The 19,268-nt window shown below is 45.0% G+C and overlaps 1 protein-coding gene across 1 annotated transcript in view; it reads right to left on the reverse strand.

The window, feature by feature from the left end:
- Nucleotides 1-16,791: 16,791 nt before the first annotated feature.
- Nucleotides 16,792-19,268, reverse strand: part of DNAJC4 (DnaJ heat shock protein family (Hsp40) member C4) — a 43,233-nt gene continuing 40,756 nt past the window's right edge. Inside the window, exon 7 of the mRNA XM_040409941.1 lies at nt 16,792-17,006. Within this exon, the coding sequence (XP_040265875.1) occupies nt 16,904-17,006 (103 nt within the window). The 3' untranslated portion in view covers nt 16,792-16,903. The remainder of the gene's footprint in view (nt 17,007-19,268) is intronic.

A 19,268-nucleotide genomic window follows, 5' to 3' on the forward strand; every position in this document is an offset into this window, starting at 1 on the left:
AGGAAGTTGTATAAGCCGCAACCTAATGCATCATGGGGAGGAACTTAAAGGGAAGCAATCAGTCCAACTGCATGACAGCTGAGATAGACTAACGAGATGAGGAACTTAACCAAAACAAAGAAACTCAAGGAGGAGGATCTGGAAAGCTCCTGTCAGAGCTTCTCAGCTGTCTAGTTGTGACAGGGACGAATGGAAGACGGCCTTCAATACCCCTGAGGGTCATTTCGAGAATTTGGTTATGCCCTTTGGTTTGATGAATGCTCCGGCCGTCTTCCAACATTTTGTGAACAGCATTTTTTATCATTTAATGGGGAAATTTGTACTGGTATATCTAGATGACATTTAGATTTTTTCTCCTGATTTCAAAACTCATAGGGACCACCTACGTCTTGCTCATTCTGCAGAAGAATAAATTGTACGCTAAACTGGAAAAATGTGTGTTTGCGGTTCCGGAGATTCAATTTCTTGGTTTTCTTCTCTCCGCTTCTGGTTTTCGCATGGACCCTGAGAAGGTCCGTGCTGTGCTTGATTGGGAGCTTCCTGAGAATCAGAAGGCGCTGATGCGGTTTTTGGGTTTTTGCCAATTATTACAGAAAGTTAATTTTGAATTATTCCTCTGTTGTTGAGCCACTCACTGATATGACTAAAAAGGGGGTAGATTTTTCCTCCTGGTCGGTAGATGCGCTTAAGGCCTTTTCTAGCATCAAAGAGAGTTTTGCTTCCGCTCCCATTTTGGTACAACCTGATGTCTCTCTACCTTTCATTGTTGAGGTGGACGCTTCTGAGGTGGGTGTGGGTGCGGTCTTATCTCAGGGTCCCTCTCCTGCCAAATGGCGACCGTGTGCCTTTTCTCAAGGAAACTCTCCTCCGCAGAGAGAAATTACGATGTGGGAGATAGGGAGTTGTTGGCCATCAAATTAGCTTTTGAGGAATGGCGCCATTGGCTAGAGGGAGCCAGACACCCTATTACCGTGTTTACTGACCATAAGAATCTGGCGTACTTGGAATCAGCCAAGCGTCTGAACCCGAGACAGGCCAGATGGTCTTTATTCTTTTCAAGGTTTAATTTTGTTGTCACGTTCCGCCCTGGGGTTAAAAATGTGAAGGCCGATGCCCTGTCACGTTGTTTTCCGGGAGGGGGAACTTTGAAGACCCGGGTCCCATTTTGGCTGAAGGGGTGGTCGTCTCTGCTCTTTATCCTGATTTGGAGGCAGAGGTTCAGGCAGCCCAGGCAGGGGCTCCTGATCTTTGTCCTCCTGGGAGGTTGTTTGTGCCTCTCGCTTTACGACACAAGGTTTTTAAGGACCACGATACTGTCTTTGCTGGGCACCCGGGGAGTAGAGCCAGAGTGGATCTCATTGCTCGGAGATTCTGGTGGCCGGCTCTTCGTAAGACGGTTGAGGGTTTTGTGGCAGCCTGCGAGACCTGTGCTCGTGCGAAGGTCCCTCATTCACGGCCATCGGGTTCTCTCCTCCCGTTACCCATTCCTTCCCGTCCTTGGACGCATCTGTCCATGGACTTCCTTACGGACCTACCTCGTTCCTCGGGGAAGACTGTGATTCTGGTGGTAGTCGTCCGTTTTAGCAAAATGGCGCATTTCATTCCCTTTCCTGGGTTACCCAATGCTAAGACGTTGGCGCAAGCGTTTGTTGATCACATTGTTAAATTGCATGGCATTCCTTCAGACATTGTTTCTGATAGGGGCACGCAATTTTTTTCCAGATTCTGGAAGGCCTTCTGTTCTCGCTTGGGGATTCAGTTGTCATTTTCTTCTGCTTTTCACCCGCAGTCAAATGGTCAGACCGAACGCGTCAATCAGAATCTGGAGACATATCTGCGCTGTTTTGTGGCGGAGAATCAGGAGGATTGGTATTCTTTTTTGTCCCTTGCTGAGTTTGCTTTAATTAACCGTCGCCAGGAGTCCTCGGATAAGTCACCATTTTTTGGTGCATATGGGTTTCATCTGCAGTTTGGGACATTCTCTGGAGAGGGGTCTTCTGGTTTACCTGATGAGGAGAGATTTTTCCTCGTCTATGCCAATTATTTGGCAAAAGATTCAGGGTAATCTGAAGAGGATGAGTGAGAGATATAAGCGTGTGGCGGATAAGAAACGTGTGCCTGGTCCGGACCTGAATGTGGGTGATCTGGTGTGGTTGTCTACAAAGAATATCAAACTGAAGGTTCCCTTCTGGAAGTTGGGTCCTAAGTTTATTGGGCCTTACAAGATCTTGTCCGTCATCAATCCCGTTGCCTTCCGTCTTGATCTTCCTCAGACTTGGAAGATCCAGAATGTTTTTCACAGGTCCCTATTAAAACCTTATGTCCAACCGACTGTACCCTCCTCTTTGCCTCCTCCTCCGATTGTTGTTGATGGTAATCTTGAATGTCAGGTCTCTAGAATTGTGGATTCTCGCATTATCCGCGGTTCTCTCCAGTACCTCGTTCATTGGGAGGGTTATGGTCCTGAGGAGAGGATGTGGGTCCCAGTGGCGGACATTAAGGCCACTCGTCTCATCAGGGCTTTCCATAGGTCCCATCCTGAGAAGGTGGGATCTGAGTGTCCGGAGTCCACTCGTAGAGGGAGGGGTACTGTCACCGCCAGCTCTCTGAGAAGGTCTAGCAGACGTTCTTCTGTACCTCTTGCATGATGTTCTTTGTTTTGGTTTTACTTTGTCATCTCCTTTCCTTCTCCCAGCTGTCACCTATTTACACTAATTGCCTCCCTTTATATTCCCTCCCATACTTCCTCACTTTGTGGTTTATACTACTTCCTGGATTGATGTGTTCACTGCTGGAGACTTCTGATACTGCTTGTTCAGATAAGTCCTTTCATGTATTGTGTTTCCTTTCTGGCTTGATTCTAGGTGACCCTGACTCCCTCCGTATTAAGTGCAGGGAGCCGGTGGTCGTGTCCCCTCACTATTATAGGGTTTTCAGGTGTCACACAGTCTAGGTACGAGGGCATGCAATCGTCTACCTCTGAGACCCTTGTATGTGCTTAGCAGTCAGGATGAGCTCTTAGGGTTTTATAGGGGTCACCTTTATGCTCCTTAGTTTGGGATCAAGCCAGTCGGATGTTTATCCATAACTTCCAGCTATCTGCAACATCATCCATGACATAATACAAATGACAAGGAAATGCTACACACAAAATAATACAAACAAAATACAAAAGGGAATGCAAACACTTAACTTCAAGTGGCTATGGCAGCACCAGGAACTCAGCCGAGATCCACACACCAGCTATACACAACTCAAACTGAAGCTATAAACTGCATAGCATAGTGGGAGAAACAACAATAAATAGAGAAGGTTCAATGACCATAATGGACCTGGGGAAAGAAGGTGTGGCAAGCACTAGAAACAACACAGACGTCATTTGATCCAAACAAAAAAACATGTCAGATCAAACCACGTGTTGTCAGTCTCACCGATCTCCTTCCACCTGTCACAGGAACATACGTGACAGTGAACTTCTCTAAACTTTTGAATGCACATGTCCAAATGTTCAATGTTTTAGTAATTTTTGCACAACTTACTGTTCTCTAACAAGGAGCTTAACAACAAAAATCACAACAGGTGTTTGATCCATGAATCGCCCCAATAAATTTCCTGGTTCAATTAGAATTGGTATTTAAGCAGTCCTCCTCATCATGCTGTTCACATTTTGACATCATGAGACCAAGACGACACCTAAAAATTGATCAACAGTACCTCGCAAATGCAGGGCTTCAAGCAAGATGTTCTCAGATGGAAGTGGCCACTGAGCTACAGAGTGTTATCAGCAGGTTACAACAGAGATACAGAGAGACTGGAAGAGTCACAGAAAGGCATAGAAGTGGATGTGTTTTGGCCACATCCCAAACTGTAGACTGCTTCATTGTGAACAATGCCCTGGGGAACCGGATGATGAATGCCACACAACTCCAGGCACATTTAAGGGAGGTGAGAGGCAACCAAGTGTCATGTCAGATCATTCAAAACTGTTTACATCAATGTGGTCTGCGTGCTAGACAACCTGCAAGGGTACTTGACCACAGGCGTCATCGTCTTGCATGTGCCAGGAAGCATCTACGCTGGACAAGGGACCAGTGGGCCTCAGTGCTGTTCACTGATGAAAGTCAATGTCAGTCCGTGACCTCACCGCAGTGTGGCATTGCCTGACTACGATTCTGGATGCTGTCTGCTACTTGGATTGCCTGGACTATTGACCCATGCATTGCCTGACTACGATTCTGCCTGCCGTCTGCTACTTGGATTACCTCGACTATTAACCCCTGCATTTCCTGACTACGAATCTGCCTGCTGTCATCCGTAAGTTCGTCTGGACCTCTGACCTTGCACTGCCTGACTACGAGTCCGCCTGACCCAGCATACCGTATTACTCTGAACTTTGTTTTGTCTTTGTTTCAAGTGACTTTTGTCTACCTTCTGCTAGTAAAGATAATCTGTTCCGTTACTCTGCCTTTGTTGGACTCTGTACACACTCCTGCATTTAGCTGCTTTCTGGGTGAGTGGTATAAACACCAGGGTCCTGACTCTGGGAGTCAGCAGTCAGCAATATTGGGCTAATAGTCCACTGACCCAGCTGACCCAAAGGATCCACATCCTCTGGGCTTGACAGTCGATTCACGCTGAGCAGAAATGATGGCCACCAACAATGTTCGAGACGTCAAGGATAGCACTATGTATAAGCCACTGTTGTCACCAGACGAGCCTTTGGTGGTGGTGATGTTACAGTGTGGGCAGGTGTGTCTAGTCAATACAGAACTGCCCTACACTTTGTGAATAGTACAGTGACAAGCCCATACTACCTCAATAACATCATTAATCCAGTCATTGTGCCAGTTCATCGAGGTCACATCATCAGGGAACGGCTGCTGGAGACTGGGGTGCCTCAAATGGAGTGACCTGCACTTTCTCCAGACCTGGATCCCACTGAAAACCTATAGGATCAGGTGAGTCGCCATGTAGAGGCTCGTAACTGTGTAACCCAGAACCTAAATGACCTGAGGGCCGCCCTTCAAGAAAAGTAAGATGCCATGCCTCAGCAGACAATAAGTCAACTTGTGAACAGTATAAGACGTCGTAATCAAGCTGTAATTGATTCTCAAGGCCACATGACAAGTTTTTGAGACATGGACATTTTTTGTGGGTATATACGTACCGCTGTAGTTGGCTTTTGTTTCCATAAATTGTTTGAGATGAGCAAATCACTATAGCATGCTTGTTCTTAAATGCCCTAGTTTCATTATATAATATCTCTGTAGCGTGAACTTTTTAAATTTTCCATAAATTTTACCCGAAAGCCAAATATCCCTTACTTTTTGTGAGTAGTGTATGTCCATCCAGTTCAGCCTGTTATCCTGCAAAGTTATTTCAGAGGAAAACAAAAAATATAATACATTCCTTCCCGACTCCAATCAGGCAATCAGAAAAATTCCCTGGATCTAGAATCTTCTAGTAACTATAACCTGTAATACTATTACACTCCAGAAACACATCCAGGCCCCTCTTGAACTCTTTTAGCGAATTTGCCATCACAACCTCCTCTGGCAAAGAGTTCCATAGTCTCACTACTCTTGAAAAAGTAAAGAATCACCTTCTATGTTGATGGAGAAACCTTCGTTCCTCTAGATGTACAGGATGAGCCCTCATCACTGTCACAGTACTGGGTATCAATACACAATAAATGTAGATACTTTTTGCAGATAACACTAAACTGTGTAAAGTAATTGACACAGAAAAGTACAGTACACTGCTATAGATGGATCTGGATAGATTGGAGGCTTGTGCAGAGAAGTCGCAGATGAGGTTTAACACTGACAAATGTAAAGTTATGCACATGGGAAGGAATAATGCAAGTCATCCGTACATACTAAATGGTAAAACACTGGGTAACACTGACATGGAAAAGGACCTAGGAATTTTAGTGAACAGCAAACTAAGCTGTAGAAATTCACGATTGTATTGCAGTCGATATGTGTTTACTAATGCGATCCTTCACCTTCTGCATTGTCTCTGTATACACACCCTTGATACCTTACACCCTAAGGGTCTTAATAGGGATTATGAAGTGATGTGTTTTTAAATTTTGATAATGTATGTTTTCTTGCAGACTACGGCAATACGATAGTGAGTAGAAGATCCATTACTGTTGTAGTATTCGCAAGGGTATTATACTACTTATCTTTTGTTGTTACAATGATGACATTTCCTGTTTGAATTGATTGGCGATGTCCTGTGACTAGACCTATAAATGCAACATGTTGTCAGTTACTAATGTGCAGTTGAAGAAGGCTGGACGGGCCGAAACACGTCCTGTTATATTTATTATATTATGGAATAAATGCAGCGTCCCACTACCACCGTGGGTACTGCAAAGTTGTTGTATTATGCTTTTTATGCCTTATATAGCCTGTCTTAAGCTGCAATACATTTCGGTGCATAATCCCTGCTAACAGGTGTATTAGAATGCATTTACACTGAGCTTACCATTAGGGGGAGATAATACCTCCCATATATATATTTAAGCTCAGGCCTAGCCAGTTAGGACTAGTTCCAGTGGCAGTTGAGAGACCAGTTGTGTCAAGTGCAGTCTGTTATCTTTATCCCTCAGCCAAATTTCAGCCCAGAGCTGAAGTGCTTTACATACTCAGAGAATACTAAAGAAAGGAGACCCCCAAAGGGTTATGGCCACATTTTGCTAGTGCCTTAGGATTTTTGGATTTCCAAATGAAGGAGTCACCGGCCTCCGGCAACTTCACCAGCCTGAACCAGGATCTCCAGGACCATTCCTGAAGTCCTCTATCAGTAAGGCTACGATTTTATTACATTTAATATATAGAGAGGGACATTTACACCTGTCAGCAGAGGACTTGCAGCAATGTTATCTCTGTACTAAGAGACTGTTTAATGCTTTGGATGTACTGTTAGCAGAAGTCATCTTCAGTAAAGTTCCACCTTGAATTTCATCCTGCTTGCCTCAGTCTCAAGTTCCTCAATTCACACTATAGTAAATGGTTGTACCTCCATACAAAAGGTACTGGTGCCACTGGCACATTAATACAGACCACCAAGGGCACCTCAAACCAACATCTGGCCAATGTCCCTTACACCAGAGTGTGCCCCAGAGAATCCTTGCGCCGTTCTCCTTTTCACTTATGCGAGCCTGCCCAGGGACGACATAACCGTGAGTAACCAGAACTGTATTTACCTCGGCCCACCTATTGCTCACACCGTGACCTCACACATAATTCCTCTGCAAGGTCTGGCATACCGCATAAAGCACACTTCGAAACAAGTACGTCTGCTGGGATTTATCTGGCGATTCCTAAGATGACCCCCGCAGATGACATCGAAACCTACCTGGCGATGTACGAGAAAGTGGCCATCAGGGAAAAGCTACCCCGTGACCAGTCGGCTCAGGTCATCGCTCTATTCCTGGCATCCGATTCCCAGCAGGTGTATTTCGACTTGCTGGACAATCAAGCGGCCGACTACCAAAAAAAAAAGGGTGAAATTTTAGCAGGAGTGTTGGGGTTTAAGCCGGCTGAGCCTGTGAGGACCCAATATTATAACTTACTCCATCTCTTACAAAAGTGGCTACAGCCTGATGTGCTGAGTCCCACGGCTATGCTGGATAGACTATTGGCTGATATGTTCTGGAGGGCTCTGCCACGCCCCCTCCACCACTGGATGGGCCAGGTGTCTCCTGGCAATGCCCTAGAAATGGTGGACCTGGTGGAGCGCTACGAGGCTACTAAGACTGTTACAGGGGGTTCTTCTGGAAGGGGGGCAGTCAAACCCCGTAAATCTCCATCCCCGACCGGGTGACTTGTACCAACCAAACCCACCCGGGGTGTACCCTCTACGGACCTGGCTCCGATAGTCTGCTGACGGTGTCAGAAGCCGGGCCATGTAAGAGCTGACTGTCCCCATCAGGTGGTAACCATGGATACTAACTATGGCTACCGTCAGTTGCTATATGCCAGGAAGCTGTGTGCAGCAGGTACCCCAAAATTTATAAACCACCTGTCCCAGGTAGAGGTAGGAGACACTCCAGCAGAGGCTCTGCTGGACTCAGGGAGTCTAGTGTCTAGAACGATTTAACCAAACATTAAAAAATATGTTGAAAAATGTAGTGTCTAAAGATGGGAAGGACTGGGACCTCCTTCTGCCCTATCTCATGTACGCAGTGCAAGAGGTACCCCAGGCCTCTACTGGGTTCATGCCCTTCGAACTGCTCGCGGTCTCTTGGATGTGGCCAAACAGGCGTGGGAACAACAACCCACTCCACATAAAAGTGTCATTGAGTACGTTACCCAGATGCAAGATCAGATACAGTGTTGCCTCTTGTTAGGTAGCATATGGAGGCACCTCAGCAAGCCCAGAGTCGGGTCTATAATCGGCAGGCTCGGGTCCAGATCTTTAACCCGGGTGATCGGGTTTTGGTTCTGGTGCCGACCGTGGACTGTAAGTTCCTGGCTAGGTGGCAGGGGCCCTACGAGGTAATCGAGAAAATTGGAGATGTAAACTACAAGGTACACCAGCCAGGGCAGCGAAAGCCAGAGCAGGTTTACCATGTGAATTTACTCAAACCATGGAAAGATAGGGAAACCTGTACAGAAGACAGCCCGCGGCCGGGTTTTCTAGGAGAAGAAGTACCGGCGCCTCTGTCTGATGCAAGAGAGGCGGCTGCCACAGTAAAAATTGCTGACAGCCTCTCCTCTAAACAGACTCAGGAGGCCAAGGAGTTCGTTATTAGGAACACGGATGTGTTCTCGGACCTCGCTGGACGCACTTCCATAATCCAGCATGACATTGTCACTGAGCCTCAGGCAAAAGTCTGATTAAAACCATACCGGGTACCCAAGGCTCGGCGACAAGCCATATCGGAGGAGGTGCAGCTAATGTTGCAGCTAGACGTCATTGAGGAGTCAAAAAGTTAGTGGGCCAGTCCTATAGTATTGATACCAAAGCCGGACGGGACGTCGCGGTTTTGTAACGACTTTCGAAAACTTAACGAGGTTTCCAAATTCGATGCGTATCCCATGCCCCGGGTGGATGAGCTCATCGAGAGTTTAGGACAAGCCCGGTATTTTTCTGTTTTGGAGCTCACGAAAGGGTACTGGCAGGTGCCCTTAACGGAGGCTGCCAAATAGAAAACTGCCTTCATCACGCCTGAGGGGCTGTATCAATATAAGGTCTTACCCTTTGGTCTGCATGGCAACCCCACCACTTTCCAGCGACAAATAGACATTGTGCTTTGTCCACATCGTTGGTACGCTTCGGCTTACCTGGACGATATTGTCATCCACAGTATCGACTGGTAAAGTCACCTACTCAAAGTGCAGGCTGTAGTGGACTCCCTTCGGAAAGCTGGCCTAACCGCTAACCCAAAAAAATGTGCGATAGGGTTAGAAGAGACTAAGTACCTGGGGTATGTCACTGTGTGCGGAGTCATCAAACCCCAAGTGAACAAAATAGAGACGATACGGAATTGGCCCCGACCTGTCACCACTAGGCAAATAAAGTCATTCCTGGGAATGGTGGGCTATTACATGAGGTTTGTTCCCCACTTTGCTACTGTAGCAGCTCCCTTGGAGGGACGAAAATCACTGATGGTTCGCTGGGATAATTGGGCGGAAGAGGCTTTTGCTGCTTTGAAGGCCCGACTTCAAGAGGGAGTTCGTGGTACAGATGCCTCCGAAGTAGTCCTCGGTGCTGTACTGTCTCAGGAAGTCAACGGGGAGGAGCATCCTGTTGTCTTCCTAAGCTGCAAACTCACCCCAGCCGAAACCAGGTACAGTATAGTGGAGAGAGAGTGCCTGGCTATCAAGTGGGCACTCAAGTCTCTCCGCTACTATTTGTTGGGGAGAAAGTTCCACGTGGTGACCGACCACTCCCCTCTCAAGTGGATGAGCCAGAACAAAGACAGGAATGCCTGAGTCACCAGATGATTTTTGCCTCTGCAGAACTTTAAGTTCTAGGTAGAACACAGAGCAGGTCGGTTGCAGGGAAACGCGGATGCCCTGTCCTGGGTGCATTGTCTGGAGAGTGTCCACTCCCTCAGGGTTGAACAAAGGGGGGGGGGGGGGTATGTGACACAGTGAGAGGTTGTATCTGGCAAGGCAGGTATTTTCCTCCCAGCATGTGCGGCGTATTTTCCAGCCAGGTGAGGTCAAATACCGGACCGGAGTTTAAGTGCTGGTCCGGGTTTTTGCAGCACCTGGCTGTCCTTAACTAGGCAGCTGGGCTCAGCAGAGATGTGTCTGTTTTTGGGCTCTGAGGCTTTGTGCCATGATGGAGGGCTGAAAGCCGCACGCTGGGGAAACAGGCTCCATAAAGCCTGCTGTGGACTACTGGAGGCAGAACTGCCAGCAAAGTGACTTGTGTTATATGAAAGAACACCAAATAACAACAACCATAAACCTAAGCTGTCATGTGTGGACCCATACCAACTAATTATACCCACTGAATTTAACCACACATGTAATATAGAAAAATAACTTTATTACACATAATCATGTCAACACAATATTTCACAAAAGTACAGTATAAAATCTGCGTGTGAGAACTGTAGAGCAAAAATCTCCCTCCCACACAGACACTATAAACCTACATTACATATACAAATCATATATGCACACCGACAGGTACCGCATAATAAAGCTCCAATGCTATAGGGTATGGTGCAGTCATCTATGGCTGGACAATAATGAAAATCCAATACCCATCTCACACATAGCCAGAGCACACATTGGGTCCCCCATCCGGTATGGTCCAAACTACATGGCTCCAACTTGGGGAAATCCCAATAAGTGTCACCAACAGTAACCAGAGTGGTATACAATCATTCCCCAACACAGACAAATGATATACTGACCCTGGTATCTGTGGGGAGGGAGAAGGAGGACGACTCCCTGACGTATGTTTCGCCTTAGCTTTATCCAAGGGAATGGATTGCTCTACAGTTCTCACCCGCAGATTTTATACTGTACTTTTGTGAAATATTGTGTTGACATGATTATGTATGATAAAGTTATTTTTCTACATTACATGTGTGGTTCAATTCAGTGGGTATAATTGTGTTATATGAACTTTCCATTGTGTGTGAATTACCACCAAGACTGCAAAGGTACGTGCTGTTTTGTGCAATTGACTCAAGTGTGAATAAACACTGACGTTTTAAGTAAAGAACTTGTATTTTGCCTCTGTACTGTGCCCGCTTACCCTATCTGCCAGAGTGAAACCCCACACTATGTATAAATATATCAGGGGGCAGTACAGAGATCTCTTCCATCATCTATTTATCCCCAGGACTGTGACGAGGGGACATCCTCTGCGTCTGGAGGAAAGAAGGTTTGTACACAAACATAGAAGAGGATTCTTTACGGTAAGAGCAGTGAGACTATGGAACTCTCTGCCTGAGGAGGTGGTGACGGTGAGTGCAATAAAAGAATTCAAGAGGGGCCTGGATGTATTTCTGGAGTGTAATAATATTACAAGCTATAGCTACTAGAGAGGGGTCATTGATCCAGGGAGTAATTATTCCGATTGCCTGATTGGAGTCGGGAAGGAATTTTTTTCCCCTTAAGTGGGGAAAATTGGCTTCTACCTCACAGGGCCAAACTGGATGGACAGATGTCTTTTTTGGCTTTAAAAATTATGTTACACAGTTACTATTATTTTCATCTGACATTTCCTTTTCCTCAGTGAATACAGTGGAGAAAATTGTTTTTAATAGCTTAGCTTTCTCCTCATCGCTCTTTATAACTCTTCCCTCATAACTCCTTAAAGAGCCAACACTTTCACGTTTTACCATTTATATTACTGAAGAACATTTTAGGATTAGTTTCACTCTCTTTTGCAATGATCCTCTCTGTCTACAGTTTGTCTGCTTTTATCTGTTTTTCACATATTGTTTTATTCCTTATAGTGTTTTTAGTGCTTCTTCGCTACCTTCCTGTTTTAGTAAATGCTTTATTTTTGTTATTATTTATTGCACCTTTTACATTCCTATTTATCTACATTGTTCTTTTTCAATTCCTGACTCTTTTATTCCCATACAGTATGTACCTATCACATGAAAGTTTAGGATGCTTTTGAAAATATCCTATTTTGTGTCTGTATTGTAATTTTTTAGGACATTGTCCCAGTTAGTGATTATAATAGGTTCTCTAAGCTGATGAAATTTTGCTTGTTCGAAGTTCAGTATTTTTGTGCCTACCTGAAGAATGTATTTGTGATTTTGAATGACAATTGGAAGTTTTTTTTATGGTGACTATTTCCCAGGTGTCCCCCAACCTGCACATCTGTTCTGTCAGGTCTGTTGGTTAATACTAAGTCCAGTAGTCAGGTCCTGAACCATTTGGGAAAGGAAATTATCTTTGGTTATTGCCAAGAACCTGTTTCCTTTATGAGATCCTCAGGTTTCAGTTTCCCAGTCTATATCTGGGAAGTTCAAATCCCCCAAAATAATGACCCCATTATGATTTGACGCCTCATCTAGTTCTCTTAGTTTTTCTGTGGACTCTGGTATATTAGGTGGCCTATAACAAACTCCTATAAGTATTTTATTATTGTTTTTGCTTCCATGTGTAATAGAAGCTGCTGTGCGCCACTTTTCCCCTGCTTACCGCTGCAGTCCCGGGCACCGTGTTCAGCTGTGATCTGCTGCCAGTGCTTCCCCATTTACCACTGCAGTCCTGGGCTCTGTCCTTGTAGGTACTGTTTGTTCTGGGATCCGCTTCACAGTTTCCTTTCAGCCCTGGCCACCGCATGCTTACTGCTTGTTCCCTGCAGCACTCCTTAAGTGTTAAGGTCCTTGTGTCCTGCTAATGTTGCTGGTATCTCTGCTTGTGTTCCTATCTCATGCTTGTGTTTCTGGGCTCCGCTACTTGTTTGATCCCTGCCTGCTTGCCTTGACTCTCCTATTGCCGATCCGGATTGCCTGACCTGTACCTGTACCACCTGCCCTGACCTACTGCTTGTTTGACTTCGCTTCTGCCTCATCTTTCGCTCCTGGTTTACGACTTGGCATGCTGACTACGTCTGTAACTCTGGTACCTTGCTCAGGTATCTCCTGGTCCGCCAGGACCAGCTAGCTTGTGTGCCAATCCTCAAGAGGTAGCGACCTGGTGTTCCCCTCTGGAAAGTCTATCCCCACCTTCGGGTACTGTGAAGAACGAGGGGTTCACTTAGACAACACCCTTAGGAGGTAGGACAGTTTGTGACTCCAAATGTTCATTACTTCAACTTATATCTTCCCAGAGTGTGGGCTTTAGATAAAGGCAAACCCCTCTCCGGTTTTTACAGTCCTTTCTAAACAGACAGTAACCCTGTACATTAACTGCCCAGTCATAGCTATCATCCAGCCATGTCTCAGTTATTCCCACTATGTCATAGTCCTTCTCACACATCACTAATTCCAGTTCACCAATTTTCTTAGTCAGGCTTCTGGCATTAGTATACATACAATTAAGAGTATTTTCAATATTTTACACCTTTCCTCATGAACTGTTTTAGTCCCTCCTTCCATTACACCCCTAGTTCCACTAAAGGGGTTGTCCGCTTTTTACTACTAATGACCTATCCTCAATATCAGATTGGTGGGGGTTCAACTCTCTGTACCACCGCCGATCAGCTGTTTGAAGAGAAGGCAGCACTGCCTTCTTTGCTCTGTTTACCTGTTCGCCACAGTAATTGCAGTGGTGAGCAGGTTTAATTACAAGTATGGCGCCGTCCAATAGAAGTGAATGGGGAAACCATAGTTGTAATTACACCTGCTCACCACTGCAATTGCTGCGGCGAGCAGGTTAACAGAGCAGAGAAGACAGCGCTTCCTTCTCTTTAAACAGCCGATCGGAGGGGGTGCTGGGAATCAGACCCTTGAAGATAGGTCATTGGAAAAAGTGTACAACCCCTTTAACTCGCCCCAAGTCCCCATCTGCACGATCTTCCGCTTCTCTAATGTAATTACCCACCCACCTAGTCATCAGTTTTAAAGACCCTCCACTTACCTCTAATTTTGTCATTGGTGCCAATGTGCACCATGACCACTGGGTTTTCATCAGCCCCTCCTGGTAATCTATCTACCCAATCTGTGATATGTCAAACTTAAACAGCAGGAAGACAACGCACTGTTCAACAATCTCTGTCTTTGTGACAGATTGCCCTATCTATACCCCTAATGACTGAATCTCCCACTACCAGCACCTGTCTGCCCTGCTCTACTAGTCCCCTCTTTGCTGGCGCGGACAGTCCCCTGACTGGCAGAGGAAGTGTTCAGCTGCAGCAGTGCTGTCCCTGAACTGACATCCCCCTAATTTGCCAACCTTGTAAGCTTGTCGTGGTGTGTCAGATCAGGGCTAGCCTCCCTGGCACTCTTCCCTCTACCCTGCCTTCTGTTACCCAGCTAGCTATCTCACTTTCCTGCTCATCTACCCCAGTGAGTGTCTGCACAGTGAGCAGCAAACTCCTTTCCATATTGTCACAGCATCTCAGTGTTGCAATTCACTCATTTAGATGCACGATACAGGCTTCTAAATGTGCAATTTGCTCACATTTTGCACAGTAATATGCACCCTCCAATGGTTGTTTGAGGGCTGCATGTGAGATCCGTTTCAGGGCTCTCACAAGCGGCACAAAACGGATCAGTTCAGCCCCAATGCATTCTGAATGGATAAGGATCCGTTCAGAATGCATCAGTTTGGCTCCGTTCTGCCTCTATTCCGCTCTGGAGGCGGACACTAAAACGCTGCTTGCTGCGTTTTGATGTCCACCTGACGATACGGAGCCAAACGGATCCGTCCTGACTTACATTGTAAGTCAATGGGGACGGATCAGTTTTCACTGACACAATATGGTGCAATTGAAAACGGATCCGTCCCCCATTGACTTTCAATGTAAGTCAGGACGGATCCATTTTGACTGAGATTTTTTATTTTTTTAAGAATAATCCAAATGGATCCATTCTGAACAGATACAAGCGTTTGCATTATCGGTGCGGATCCATCTGTGCAGATACAAGACGGATCCGCACCGAACGCAGGTGTGAAAGTAGCCTTAGTCAGGACGGATCCGTTTTGACTTAGACTTTTTTTTAAAAAGAATAATGCAAATGGATTCGTTCTGAACGGATACAAGCGTTTGCATTATCGGTGCAGATCCGTCTGTGCAGATACAAGACAGATCCGCACCGAACGCAGGTGTGAATGTAGCCTTAATGGGTTTACATCAAAACAAAAATGCAATGAAAAAACAAAAATAATAAATGTAATTCCCTTCTATAGTCCCTGAATAGAAGGTCACTTAATCTTAAGGCTAGTTTCACATCTGCGGCACAGCTCTATGGTAGGCTCTTCCGACAGAAAACATCTGCTGGAGTTTTCCAGATCCACATTGCTAGATAGTACTGCCTGCCCACTGGAACCCAATGTCTATAATGGGATCCAGCAGCACCCCAGCAAATATGCCAGGATTCAGCTGGACAAAAAACGCTATATGCAACATTTTTTGTCCACCTGATTCCCGAATTCTCTGCCGGAACAGCCAGCCGGAAAGCTGTGCCGCAGATGTGAGACTGTCCTAAGAAAAAACACACTTGAGATCAAAATATACTTGCAAGCTTGTTCACTCGCTTTTACAGTCTGCTTTTAAAGCTGTTTTTCACAATAAGCTGCAAACCAGTCTGCAGATTTTTTTTCCCAGTGTAATCACTATTATCTCTACACATGCAGTTTGCTTTGTGCAGTGTTTTGCCCTATGTGGCAAGTACTTTTACAGGATGATCCCACAGTCTCTACCTATAAACCATCTATAGTACCTATGCACCCTATGTTATTGACTTACTGGAATACTCAGGCTAGACCGTGGAAATCTACAAAACTTTGATCTATCAGGATACTTACATAGGATTTTCCTGTTTTACATCATCTTGTCTCTAGTAATACTTTCAGTATATTGAGACCATCTAGGAGATGGATATACAGACTGTATACATCCAAGTATCCTATAGGTATTTCTGTAATATGCGCTTTGTGTTATATTTGGGAAGAAAGGGATGCAAATGAGCTCTTAACAAGCTCTGCCTCTAATGCCACCAGATGTAAGGCAGCTATCCTATAAGTCAATGTTCAACTCTTAAAATAAGCCTTGAGACATGACTTGGATATTAAATAAGCCAGCACCTCATCTGCAGACAGCTGTTTCGGGGTGATTGCCCCTCATCAGTGCAGAGCAGAGAGTACTGGCTTAAATGGGTGAGAGGCCTGTGCCCGGGTCAGGAGGGAACTAACTCTCCTTAGGGAGAGAGCACCTTAATCAGTGTGAGGAGACTTATAGGCCATACATGCTCCTCTGGAATTCTGGGAGGAAAATCCAGAGGAGCATATGTTATATTTTGTACATGCTTTTTGTCTGTTTTCATAGTATTTGTGCATAATTCTGGATTAACATACACCTGAATTTATGAATTATGGATGAAGTACACATATAATTATACATGCTGTAGTCTTTTTGAACGAATAAAAACCTGTCATTTTTCAAAATCAAAATGGAGTGCTACGTTTTCTTCTTGGATTTGATGTGGATTGGAGAATCCTCCCGCTGTAGCACCCGATATATAGGTGAGCGGTACAGTTACACTATTATGTTTCCTGGTAACATTTATCATGAGTTTATCTTTAGTCCATTAAGATTACATACTTTTTGGGAAATACACTAGAAGATTGTGTTATACAGTAGGTCAGTCACTCAGCAAAGACAATTACAAGTGAAAGCTATTGTTCTGGATGTTTATAGTGTTTTATTCATAGTATATATTTGTCACAAAAAAGGTTAGATACGTTATGAGAAAAAGATTTCATTTTGTTCACCAACTCTGAGCAGCATTTTTCTCTTATTTTTTGGTCTGATCTTGAAGTTTTTGACCATATAATTGCCTGAGTCTTTCTTCATGTCTTTGCACTAGAATCTCCTGCTGCATGCTCAATCCATTCAATCTACATAAAGAAACACAAGTACTATTACTACGAGGCTGTCTTGAAGATAAAGTTCACAACACACATACAATTAAAAACAATGACTATTAAAACAAATAGGAAATACATTAGGTTTCATTAACAAGATTATTAGAGCTCATTACAGCCTCTAAGCATCGCATTCAGGCCTTCTCCATGGACTCAGGCCTTACAGGTTATATTCCACATAAGCCATTCGTGTGACAGACGATTCCTTCTTAGCGATAATCCAGTCAGTTCTCCAGCTTCCCAAGTGGTCCAAATTTCTGGGGTCCTGTCTAGGCTAGACGCGTTTCGGGGTATCACATTACCCCTTCCTCCATAGCTACTGAGGAAGGGGTAATGTGATACCCCGAAACGCGTCTAGCCTAGACAGGACCCCATTTGTCTGTCACACGAATGGCTTATGTGGAATATAACCTGTAAGGCCTGAGTCCATGGAGAAGGCCTGAATACATGTGTCAAACAATTGCCAGTGTGCGAATTTATTGACAAACTATCGGTCTACTTACTTAGAGGACTACATTATTTCCTTTGTTGACCTATCAAGGGAGACGGTAAGACCGTTCGATTTTATCCAGCGATTTTATCCAGCTACTTTAATTTGTATGACTCCTAGTCCAGTGGGACGCTACTGGTGGATGTCATAAGCGGGACGCCGCTTAAAGTTTGTTCATTTGATCGCGTATTGGGACTGTAGAATCTTTTGGAAACTCCTATCTATTAAATCGAATTGGACAATATTAGAGGATACTGTTTATCGCTACCATTAACTGAGTGACTTTCCCATACGAATATTCGGCTGAATATTCATACGAACATTTTATTATCGAGTATTCAATTTTATTCCTCGAATTTTATTACATTTTAGATCTCTATTTTCCAGTTGTTTTACAGGGTATTACTGCATGTTGTGTGTTACATATATTGATTTTTAGTGTTTATCATCACCGCCAATATATACTGTTGTTCATGGCTATTTTATTATATGCTATTAAATTTCAATTGGTCCAGATATCCTGAGAGTGCCCAGTTATTCTTATTACATTTTTATTGTCTCTGGGAGTGGACAGGGTCCACCCGACTGAGTGCACCTCTTGGGGCAGTAGTTACTCTTGTGTGTTACATTTATTTTTATTTTTCACAATACATTGGTAAGTGCCGTGTATTAACTTCTACGTAATAAATGCTATTTGCTGAAGTGAGAGAGCCCCTTTTAAAGGGAACCTGTCACCACGATTCTGAACTATTATCTGCAGTAATACATGAGAAGTGCTGCACATAAGGAGTCCAGAACGCCATCTATTATTTCCTACTGCCCCCCATTCTCCCGCTGTCAACGCTCAAAGCTACACAGAAATACACAGCCCCGACAGCCATGCTAACATAACGGAGAGGACTCAGGTGTGCATACACAGCAGACCTGACAATGTATTTCGGCACAGCTTTAAATGCTGACAGTGGGAAAATGATGGGGGAAAATAACGTCCAAGATCGTGGTGACAGATTCCCTTTAATGAAATAATGAATGAAAGGCAGGAACCAGTGTAAAAAAGGAAACAAAACCACTTAGGGTGGGTTCACATTAGAGATCGACCGATTATCGGTTTTACCGATATTATCGGCCGATATTCAGGATTTTGAACGTTATCGGTATCGCCATCTATTTTGCCAATATACCGATAACGTATGGGGAACAAGGAGCGCGCTGCTGGCAGCGCTCTCCGTCTTCCCTCAGCAGCACAGGGGAGAAGGAAGCAGTGTCTCCCTCCCCCTGTGCTGCTGCTGCCACCAATGAGAGGAGAAGAGGAGGGGAGGGGCTGTGGCCACTGCGCCACCAATGAAGATAACTCTCTCATTAATTCATATACAGGAGGCGGGAGCTGGCTGTAGAATCATATAGCCGGCTCCCGACCTCTATGACAAGTAGCTGCGATCTGTGGTAGTTAACCCCTGAGGGGTTAACTGCCGCAGATCGCAGCTACCGCTTATAGAGGTTGGGGTATGATTCTGCAGCCAGCTCCCGCCTCCTCTATATGAATTAATGAGAGAGTTATCTTCATTGGTGGCGCAGTGCGCCCCCCCCCAACCCCAGTATTAAAGACATTGGTGGCGCAGTGCACCCCCCCACCCAAGCCCCCCAGTATTAATCATTGGTGGCAGTGGCCACAGGGTCCCCTCCTCCTCAGTGGCATTTCCGATCGGAGCCCCAGCAGTGTAAGCCTCGGGCTCCGATCGGTTAAC

Source organism: Bufo bufo, chromosome 10, assembly GCF_905171765.1.
Source record: "Bufo bufo chromosome 10, aBufBuf1.1, whole genome shotgun sequence".
In the NCBI taxonomy this organism is placed as follows: domain Eukaryota; kingdom Metazoa; phylum Chordata; class Amphibia; order Anura; family Bufonidae; genus Bufo; species Bufo bufo.